Source organism: Rhagoletis pomonella, unplaced genomic scaffold (assembly GCF_013731165.1).
Source record: "Rhagoletis pomonella isolate Grant_MI unplaced genomic scaffold, Rhpom_1.0 Rhpom_scaffold_00012, whole genome shotgun sequence".
Taxonomy (NCBI): Eukaryota; Metazoa; Arthropoda; class Insecta; order Diptera; family Tephritidae; genus Rhagoletis; species Rhagoletis pomonella.
Window position 1 is genome coordinate 17,415,224 of NW_023458566.1, and position 11,083 is coordinate 17,426,306.

Consider the following 11,083-nt stretch of genomic DNA (forward strand, 5'->3'; position numbering starts at 1 on the left):
TTATTATTTTTATTTAAATATTAGTTTCTTTTATTTGTCTGTTTTTTTTTAGATAAATAAATATTATCCTCATGTTATCGTTAAGCGCGCATTTATATTTCGCAAATTTATAGAATACCTTCGTTTAAGATTACTCAAAAGATTGTTATTAGAAAAAGCTTAAATTTAAAATTATTGTCATCATTCATCGAAGGAACTTAAATTACGATTACAGTAATTGTAATTTTAAAAACGTTGAAATTACCATTACAGTGATCGTAATCTAAGATGCCTTCGATGAACGATTACCGCAATCCTAAATTTTGAAATTGCGATTTAAGTAATCGTAATCCTAGTTGCAATCGATTACACATGTAGTCGTTATCGCCCAGCTCTGATCGATAGCGCCATCGATAGTTTTGCACGGCTATTGAAAAATCCGGTTTAACTATAGTTCGTTGATTCTGAGTGTTATAAACAAGATGGGTCCACCAAAGAAGTCCAAAAAAGACCGTTTTACAGGAGATAAATTTGGTAAGTGAATAATGCAAGTTCATACATAATTCAATATCGTTTGGGTCCAGGAAAGAAGCGTCGTGCTGAAGATGAGGCATTTACTCAGTTAGTAGAGGATGGAGACTCTTTGACCTCCGACGGTGCCGCTGAGTTGGATGGAGTACCAGTGGCCGCATCAAAAAATGTGGAATCCAATGATGATGGTATAATGTCAGATGAGTATGGCGCCAAGGATTACCGTTCGCAAATGGAGTTAAAAATTGATCACGGAAATCGTCCATTATGGGTAGCCCCAAATGGACATATATTTCTGGAATCATTTTCCCCGGTCTATAAGCATGCTCATGACTTCTTAATTGCTATTTCGGAACCTGTATGTCGCCCGGAGCACATACACGAATATAAGTTAACGGCTTACAGTCTGTATGCAGCCGTTTCGGTTGGATTACAAACACATGATATTATTGAATACCTCAAGCGGTTGAGTAAAACTTCTATACCCGAAGGAATTGTTGAATTCATAAAGCTGTGCACCTTATCTTATGGAAAAGTCAAATTAGTGCTTAAGCACAACAGGTTTGTGTGAACTACTATCTCTACTCTTATGTACGTAAATTATGATTTACATTTCAATTACATGCATATGTAGGTATTTTATTGAATCTCCACATCCTGAAATTCTACAAAAACTCCTTAAGGATCCTGTCATTCAACAATGCCGCTTGAAACGCGACGAAGGAGAAGGATTCATTCAGGAAACTCTAGATGGAAAAGCAATTACGCAATTTGGAACTAAATTGCCGCCCGGCAGTGATAAATCTGCTGCAGCATCGAATAATAGCAGTGACCCTTCCGGGACTACCCCAGTAGCTGCAATACCTAACCAGCCTGATGGTACTGCAACCGTTCCAGAGGATATCACAAACTTTTACGATAAAATCGACAACGAAGAAGAAGATGAAGACGAAGCTAACCTGAAGACAGTATCATTTGAGGTAAACCAAGAAAAAATCGAGGTAATACAGAAGCGTTGCATTGAAATAGAACATCCATTGCTGGCTGAATATGACTTTCGAAACGATACTCACAATCCGGACATAAATATAGACTTAAAACCAGCTGCGGTTCTTCGGCCTTATCAAGAAAAAAGTTTGCGCAAAATGTTTGGCAACGGTCGCGCCAGGTCGGGAGTAATTGTCTTACCTTGCGGTGCCGGTAAATCACTTGTTGGTGTAACGGCCTGCTGTACCGTGCGAAAACGCGCGCTAATTCTTTGCAACAGTGGTGTTTCCGTAGAACAGTGGAAGCAACAGTTCAAAATGTGGTCCACCGCAGATGATAGCATGATTTGTCGCTTTACATCTGAAGCCAAAGATAAGCCCATGGGATGTGGCATACTTGTGACAACTTATTCGATGATAACGCATACGCAAAAGCGATCTTGGGAAGCTGAGCAGACTATGCGCTGGTTGCAGGAGCAGGAATGGGGCATTATGGTATTGGATGAAGTACATACTATACCCGCAAAGATGTTCAGGCGGGTGTTGACTATTGTACAGTCTCATTGCAAACTGGGTCTGACAGCGACATTATTGCGTGAAGATGATAAAATCGCAGATCTGAATTTTCTCATCGGACCGAAGCTTTATGAAGCGAATTGGTTAGAGCTACAGAAAAAAGGCTACATTGCGAAGGTGCAATGTGCTGAGGTATGGTGTCCTATGTCCCCAGAATTTTATCGTGAATACCTAACAACGAAAACATCAAAAAAAATGCTTTTGTATGTAATGAATCCGTCCAAGTTTCGCAGTTGTCAGTTTTTGATAAAATACCACGAAAAGCGAGGTGACAAAACAATTGTATTCTCGGATAATGTTTTCGCTCTCAAACACTATGCTATAAAGATGAACAAACCTTTCATTTATGGGCCCACTTCACAAAATGAAAGAATTCAAATTCTCCAAAACTTTAAATTCAATCAAAAGGTAATTAATCATAATTAACCTATTACCTTGCTTTATTCTATCAAAGATCCTATTGCAGGTCAATACAATATTTGTATCGAAAGTTGCGGACACAAGTTTTGACTTGCCCGAAGCAAATGTACTTATACAAATATCCTCACATGGCGGGTCCCGACGTCAGGAAGCTCAGCGTTTAGGCCGTATTTTGCGCGCCAAAAAGGGTGCCATTGCTGAGGAATATAATGCATTCTTTTACACACTCGTGTCCCAAGATACTCTGGAAATGAGTTATTCGCGCAAGCGTCAACGGTTTCTGGTTAATCAAGGTTACAGCTATAAAGTAATAACCCATTTAAGTGGAATGGACACTGATCCTGACCTAATGTATAAATCTCGCGAGGAGCAATCGCAGCTGTTGCAACAAGTGTTGTCGGCCTCAGATTTGGACTGCGAAGACGAGAAGGTGCCCGGCGAACCAGGCTATCGACCGAGTGGGGCAACAGCATCCAAACGTTCTGTTGGCCTAAGTTCAATGTCAGGCGGCGATGATGCCATTTATTATGAGCAGCGCCGACGGAATGCAGGCGCAGTACATCCACTTTTTAAGAAGTTTAGAGGTTGAACGTTATAGAAATTATAATAATAAAAAAAGGTTGTTTCGTTAAAAAATTTTTGTAAAAAGGACGTTACTTCCTTATCATTTGTTTGAGGGTTGGAAGAAATAATTGCCATACGTATTCACCCTAATGCATTAATATAATTATATTAATTTTAGGAAAAAACTAAATGTTTGTCTTAGCGACTTTATTACAGATTCTAGAATTCAACGTCTTCAAAATTTTAATGTCATTTTACTTTTTGGTGGATAACTTAATTTAAAGCTGCTGTGGTCTTTGCGCTCTCATGGCGTATAGCATTAATTAATTCATAGTTCACCAAAAAAACGAAGCGCAAACTGCAAATCTATAAAAAGTAATTTTAGCGCAATTTCCTAAAATCATGTACATGTAAAGATATAGCTCACCTCGACCACACAATTGTTGGCTAGACGTGTTTTGTTTCCAGTTAACAATGGAACACCATCGATGAAGATAGGTCTTTTACCTTCATTTGCTATGAAGAAATCGCCATTGCTTCGTAGTTTTATTGTTCCTTGGCGGCGCGAAATTTTGCATGCTGGTCCTTCTAATGATAGGTCGACATCGACGTGCGAATCTTCAACAAATCGGCCAAATGTAATTTCTTTAGAACGCATTAAATAACGAACAAGCCGTCCTCTAAGTACTGCCAAAGTTTGACCGTCAAATTCTGGTGGGGAAACACCAGTCACAGAATCGACTAAAACATTCCAACGGCTCAATTCATTCTCTAACAAGCGAATTTCACGTTTATTTTGACGATCAGTCAATGCCAGCTCAATCTCTAACGCTTCGTCCCGCTGGTCATTAAGCTCTGCATCTAGTATGAGATCTTCAGCATCTGAAAAACTTAAGGGTTGATCACTCATATGTAATGGTTTTACCACCTGATCTGGAAGCAACTGATATTGCTTCATCATCTGCCAGTGATTCTGTAGAGATTTAGCTGTTCGTGCAGCATAGAAAATAGAGGCATTTTTATCCAGCAGTTCTTGAAACTGCTCGAGTTTTGGGCTATCCGTCTAAAATAAAACGATATTGAATAGCGACTACATCCATTTTTTTTTTAATTCTGCGATGCTTACACTTTTTAAAGTTCCTAGCAGTTCTTCTTCTTGCACACTAAAAAGAGCCTTGCTTTGAACTGATTCTATTAGTTCCGGGTGCAGGTTGCGCATAGCAGCTACAGCAATGCGTGAAATTGCTGGCTCGTATAACAAAGAGAACCAACGGGATTGCAGTTCCTGTAAAGTAAATTTGCAGGAGAACTTAACCCCACGATGCACCATCCGCAAGTCGTTTGTCTGTTGTATGCCAATAATCAAAGCCAGGTCATCAATCGGTTTCCAGCGGCCCAAATCCTTAGTTGTAATTTGACTTGGAGGACGTCCGGATTTCTTTGATTTCTTATTAACACTAGAACGAGGTGGTCGCTTCTTATCTGCAGCAAGTGAAGTTGAAGAACGCTCCATTGAAGGCGATGTTTGCGTTAGTATAGTCGGTTGTGTAGGAGGTAATGTTGTGGGGGCTGCACCAAATGAAATGCTTCCGCTGTTAGTGGAAGAGCCAGATACTATTGGGGGAGCTTCTCTAACGAAAGAAACTGGAATTTCAGTAGGATTGCATGCGGGAACAGCAGATTGCAGTATTGGTGTCGGTAAGGCTTGTGTCTGTCCGGAGGTTTGAGAAATAGTACGTTGCCTGCCGGCTTTTGGTTCGCTTCGAGATTGTGGAAATCCGATGCTGTACTCTACAATTTCGTCGTCGAAACGCTTTCGCTTAATTGACCGTGAAGAGCTACGAGCAGCAAATGATTCAAAATTAATTACATTTACTACAACGTATTCAATCAGGCTCTGCAATTCACTTCCAAATCACAGAACCTGCCTGATTAAATTTATTTACCTTCTGCGTTTTTGGTCGTTCTGCAACTCAATTGGTAAATTCTGCAATGGTGTCGCCGGAGTGGGAATAGAGCTTGTTGTTGTTGCATTTATTGTGGTAGCAGACAAGTCGGATATTTCTTCTACTTTTTGAGAATTGACCTTAGTAGACGTCGTATTTGTATCCATGGCTACCCCCGGTTGAAAAACTACCGCCTATTACGACTTATTTTCAAATTTTCAATCGTAAATACAGCACAATATTTATTTTTAGTATTAAGAAGCAACACAGAATTCTCAACTACGAAAATAGGTACATATAGGGATGAAACGATACGAGTAAATGAGAGTACATACTCGATACTTTTCCGTTCGATACAAAGTAATTTTGGTATTGATACTTTTGAAGCAAGTACTGAGTAGGTATTGTAACAAATACTCGTATCGAAACCCGGCTTCGGCGATTTTTCCTACACTGTTTGAAAATGTGCGAACAAAATTGAGAGCTCTACTCGACAGTTCAATTTGTCGCCTGGGTAAAAGATTGTCGTAAGCGCAATTTTGACGATTTTTTGTTCTAGATTCAGTTATATATTTTGAAACAAGATCTTTCGATTGGTGTTATCAGTTTTTAGATATCTCCTTTGGTCTCCGAGGTATTGCCTACAATTTTTTCGATTATTTAGTAAAAATGTAGCTGGTGATGCAATCGAAGTAAACTCATTAATATCTTCAAAATGGAGTTCTCCATTTGTGGATATCTCCTTTAGTTTCCGAGATATTGAGTAAAAAGTGTCGTTAATTTGGTAGAAATTTTGATCGCATTTTGTCGTATTTCATACAAAGTGGCTGGCAAAATGTGGACAAATGACGGTTACGACAAAATTTTACTAAAGAAAATCCTTCATAAACTCAAAACTAATTAACAATAAACATTAAAAATTAAATAATTTAAGAATTGTGTGAACTCGTAACATTTTCTGAGCCTTTGGAAAAAATCTTATTTTTGCGTTTTTGGGAAATTGCATTCCAAACTTCAATCGCGATTTCCCACAACCTGCCGAAATTAACATACGACAATCTTTTACCCAGGCGACGAATTGTAAAGTGTGTGTGTGTATTTGCTTGCTCTAAGTTACTCCATCAAAAAAGCTGGTGCAGAAAATCGTGCTCTAAGTTGCTCTAGTACCTCTTAGCTCAGACTTATGAAATAAAAATAGAGTAAGTTAGAGCAAGGTGTGATCGACAACTCAGGTAGGCTCTATTTTAAGGTATTATTATGCCAAAAAATATAAACAATCGATTCAAAATTCATACATTTTTTTTTTCAATTTCACTTTATAGGATGGTTCTCCTGAGAGCAAAGTCAAATTCAATGACACTTGGTTGAATGCATTTTGAGTTAGAGCAAGAAAAATCCTGATGAAACACGATCTTGTGAGATATCGAGATATATTAACCTGGCGTAACCTAGAGCAGCTCATTAAACTTTACTAAATAATTTTCAGGTTATCGAACAGAGCAAACTTAAAATGATATTTTTGTCACATCTGGCAGCATTAGTTTCCGATGACTGATGAAATATCAACGTTTTTATTTATTTTTTGCGTGAAAATCGCAGTTTTGCTGGAAAAACTCAATTGAATTGAGTTTGATCTGAATAATTAAATAGCACCGTAGATCGGAAGGTGTTTCTTTACTACGAAAAGAGAAATGAGGTAAGGAATCCCAATACGAAAAACGAATGCTTTTGTGCAGAAATACACCACTATACATATGTACGTTTGTACATATGTTGAAAAGGAAATCTCCAAATGCTGATTAATCGATTGGAATTTAATGCGAAAATCTATATTTAACTATGTTTTTGTTTAACAACTAAAGTTTGTGGTTTATTCCTAGTTTGCAAATGGAAAGTCCATTAACGGACAGCAAAATGGATATATCTGATACTACAAATTCACAAGGCTCAGCAGGGATTTCGCCTCTTGGTGAAGATGATGATCCCGATGTCTCCCAGTCGCCAACACATAGCAACCACAACATCCATGAAGTACTTATAAAGGAGTCTAATTTGTTAACAAATGGCACAATAAAGGGAGAAAATTTAAAATCTGTGAATGCACCAACATCTGATCTAGATAACAGATGTATTCGATCAGGCGCTTTGCAATTAGAGCTAATACCGCAGCGTCAGAATATTGAACGAACACTTACGGACAGCCATCCATTGATGTCGCCTACGGGATCAGAAAACGATCAAAGCTCAACTAATTCGGTGACAACAAATAACGAAGTAAAGCGTAATAATTTCCCTGACGTGGTGCCACAATATGAACATGTGCAGTCGCCCCTGCAACATAATGCAATAGTGGAGCAAAATACAGTGAACCATAATCGTGGCGCCGCTTTGACATCAGCTCCAATGCACAATAAGCTGGCGTATTTACGTGCCCACAGTCCCGATCTTTTGAGTAGCGAATCTGAAGCAGATGTTTCGCAGTATCATGCTGCCGTTGAAGCCAACTTTCAGACGGTGGCCCTTATTCAAACAGCAAGTAGTGATACTCAAAAAAACGTACGACGATTTCGAAAAGGTGCGCCTAATTGTGGTAATGCCGGGGACGATATCTCATCCTTGGATTCGATTTCGAATCACAGTTTCGACGATGATGAAGATATCGAACATAATTTGGCTTCCCTTAGCCCATCGAGTTCCTTAATTGATGGACTAGATGATGATAGTGAAGATGGTGACGTTGGCGTTGTTAACTGCATGGACGACGACGATGAATTTGCTGAAGCTGTAACCCCAACTCCACACGGACATTTATCGGCGTTAGCGGCAGATATAAATGCAAGATCTGGTCAGTTGCCGCAGTACTCAGCAGCTGAGGAAAGGCGCGATTCTCGAAACTGGCAAAAGATAACATTGCCCGATGGTCGTACCAGAGAAATAGATATGCGCGTAATCGAGCCTTATAAACGTGTTCTATCGCACGGTGGATACCTGCAAGCAGGAGGGCATAACGCTATTGTAATATTTTGTGCCTGTCATTTGCCTGATCGATCGCGTGCTGATTACAGCTACGTAATGGATAATTTATTTCTTTACGTAGTTAAGACCTTGGAACAATTAGTTACAGAGGACTATGTGCTTATTTATCTTCATGGCGGTACAAGTCGTCGGAACGTGCCACCATTTCCTTGGTTAAAAAAGTATGAAATGCCTAAATAATTTTAGCTTTGAATCTGCAACTAATGCATACATACATACATACATACATTCACAGGTGCTATCAACTGTTGGATAGGCGTTTAAGAAAAAGTCTGAAAAATATGTATTTAGTGCATCCAACATTTTGGATAAAGTCTATAGTATGGATGACTCGACCCTTTGTTAGGTAAGTATATCATCAAATTTAAAAGATAAACTAGAGTGTATGCAAAAATCAACTTTTGCTTTCAGTGCAAAGTTCTGGCGCAAATTAGTTTATGTGAAATCATTGGACGAACTCGCTAAGCACGTTGTTGTGGAGAAAGCTGCCATACCTGAAAAAGTCAAACAATACGATGCGAGACATAACTAAGCAAATTTCATGAATTGGCTATTTGTCCTTCCTTGGCTGGTAACTCAAAATTTGGACAATAGGCAAAGAATACTGCAACGTTTCTTGGCACTTATTCGATTGTTAGGACAGACTTTAAGATGATCTTTTTCGTTCGTATTCCTATATAATTAATATGAGTATTCATGAAAACGGGTAAATGCCTCGTAACCGCTTAGACCTCGTAAATAAACCGATTTGCCATACAAAATTGGGTAAGTTTACGAGGTTTACATGGTTATGAGACATTTACACGTTTGGTGGCACCATTTTTAGTTCCAGATGATTAGTGGGCATCATTTAGGACCATTAAAAAAGTCATATTCTTGAGTTGCGTAGAAAATTAGAATAATTAAGAGTGCTATTTTCGATATTTTAGGTTAAAATTATTAACAAATTTAATTTAAATTTTACTAATATTCCGCTTATTCAGTGCCTAATGACTTCAAACTAAACATGTTGCTCATTTGCGGCGTTGATTTTACACCGTTCACGATCTCAAATTTCTTTACTATCGTATTGTGATATTTTCGCATTTATTCGTTTCGTTTTTCTCCCCTCTAATAACATTCGTATAATTTTGGTAAATTATAAGCAATAAAAATTGCACTTTATAGATAAAAGTAAGGCATGTGTATTCGCCATTTGCAAGGGCTTTAGTTAATCTTCAACGTTGGCTTACTATTAAGGTAGTGAGAAATTATATCTACACGAAATATCTCATAAATATCCGCATAGGAAAAATATGTACATCGAATATTTTGTAGACTGGTATGTAACGCGCTTAGACAGCTGGTCAAATTGACAACAACATGAGTATTTGCATTAATCTTGTGCTTTGGTTTCTATAGACTTAAGGAACACACAACAGCTAATATTTCACATTTACATTAATCGGTACAAAATGGGAAAGAACGCGAGTCGACTGTAGTAGATAAACGACTATTTGCCGATTTTCTATTATCCATAGTATTTTGAATGCCGGTTTTTCGTTCAATAGGTGAGTATGAATAGTTTTTAGGCGCTTATACTTCTACAAAGCTTATTGAACGAAAAATCGAAATTCACAATACCATGGAAAGTCGATAATCGAATAACAGTCGTTTATCTACTACTAGTCGACACTCGCAATAGGGGTGACATTCTTAAATTTTTGTTTCTGATGTTATGCATTAAAAACATACATACATATCGCACATTTGTTGCTTATATAGAGAGCAAAAATTAAATAAAATATAAGAGGAAAATAGCCAACTTACAAGAATCGTTATATGTAATATATGTATGTTCGTATGATAAGCGTATGATTTGTATTAAATTTTAGAAGCTTTTTGTAATCTTTTTAGTTGTTTGGCAAATCAATTCGTTGATTTGCTCAATCGTTTGTATTTTCAAACGCAGTTAACCATTTTATATTTTATTTCCAGTTAGTTTTCCATAAGTATACGACCTGCTCGTTCATTAGTAAAATACGTATTTAGTACAGCAATTTTTGTAATGTTTATATTAAATTATGTATGTACGCGTTTGTAAATGTTGTTTTTCGAAAGTCATAACTATCATATCCATTAAATTTGTTATTAGACGTAATATAGTAATCAGTGCAACCTCATACCACCAACTTTGCAACTTGAAAACTCTACTTGTTACCTAAATCCACATATTTTCTAGTATTTAAGAAAAAATGTATGCAAAATATTAACTAAAAGCATAAATATGTACTATGTAGGCAGTGGAGAAAGCGTACCGCTTTAGATACTTTATGACCTTTGGATTATGTGTATAAAGTATTGCATATGCTGTATAAATATAAGATATATACATAAATATGTATGTCTATGCATTCCCAGACTTATTTGATATGCAAAAACATGCCGAGTATTTACTTAAATGATAACAAAAAAAAAACAGTGGTAACAGAAGCGAATATTCAAATAAATCTATAATTACCCTATTGATATTATGATACACAAAAATGAAATATCAATGCTTACAATTTATTTTGTCTCGGCTAAAACCTTGTGAAATTGTTTTATTTTTTAGTTAATAATCGTTAAGTTTGTTAATCGTAAAAGAATATAATTTTTAATACATATTTAGGCTTCTTTACGAAAGAGGTATAAAGGCAGGCAAAGCGCCCACCTTAGGGCGAAAAGACACTGGAGGCATATCATCGATTTCTGAATGAGTATCTGGGTCTTTCTTTTCATCAGCTTTATGGACTTCACGTGCTTCACTCGGCGCTATATTTGTGTCTTTGTCAGTGAAGTATCGCAGCGGCACTGCAGAACTCTCATGGCTGCCCGGACCGGGGCTTTCCTTTATTCGAGCTGTCACCCCTGCTTTGTTGTGTTGGCTTGGTTGCTCATTCAGACGTTTCCGTTTGCGATTCTTGCAATACACACAACTCGCCATTTCGCAATTTCCACTGCGCTCATATTCTGGGCACACGAATTCGTGGCGTTTGTTGCACTAATAAAACAAAAACAAAAAAA

General features: G+C 37.5%; 4 protein-coding genes across 4 annotated transcripts in view; 2 read left to right on the forward strand and 2 right to left on the reverse strand.

Annotated features, from left to right (window-relative positions):
* The first annotated feature begins 358 nt into the window (after window positions 1–358).
* Window positions 359–3,133, forward strand: LOC118747972 (general transcription and DNA repair factor IIH helicase subunit XPB). Its single transcript, XM_036482214.1, has 4 exons — window positions 359–513; window positions 564–1,071; window positions 1,145–2,480; window positions 2,539–3,133. Exons 1-4 carry the CDS (start codon window positions 462–464, stop codon window positions 3,079–3,081), a joined length of 2,439 nt encoding a protein of 812 aa, XP_036338107.1. The 5' UTR covers window positions 359–461; the 3' UTR covers window positions 3,082–3,133.
* A 113-nt stretch (window positions 3,134–3,246) lies between these two features.
* On the reverse strand, window positions 3,247–5,300 carry LOC118747973 (microspherule protein 1). The gene is made up of 4 exons (XM_036482215.1): window positions 5,003–5,300; window positions 4,183–4,894; window positions 3,484–4,119; window positions 3,247–3,422 (listed from the first exon to the last, which is right to left on the reverse strand). Exons 1-4 carry the CDS (start codon window positions 5,167–5,169, stop codon window positions 3,330–3,332), a joined length of 1,608 nt encoding a protein of 535 aa, XP_036338108.1. The 5' UTR covers window positions 5,170–5,300; the 3' UTR covers window positions 3,247–3,329.
* A 1,260-nt stretch (window positions 5,301–6,560) lies between these two features.
* Window positions 6,561–10,588, forward strand: LOC118747976. The gene is made up of 4 exons (XM_036482217.1): window positions 6,561–6,698; window positions 6,883–8,199; window positions 8,274–8,384; window positions 8,450–10,588. The coding sequence occupies exons 1-4, from the start codon at window positions 6,694–6,696 to the stop codon at window positions 8,568–8,570; spliced, it is 1,554 nt and encodes a 517-aa protein (XP_036338110.1). The 5' UTR covers window positions 6,561–6,693; the 3' UTR covers window positions 8,571–10,588.
* LOC118747975 (zinc finger CCCH domain-containing protein 3) overlaps window positions 10,579–11,083 on the reverse strand; it is a gene marked incomplete at its 5' end in the record, with an annotated part of 2,287 nt that continues 1,782 nt past the window's right edge. Inside the window, 1 exon segment of the mRNA XM_036482216.1 lies at window positions 10,579–11,060. Coding sequence (XP_036338109.1) covers window positions 10,695–11,060 — 366 coding nt within the window.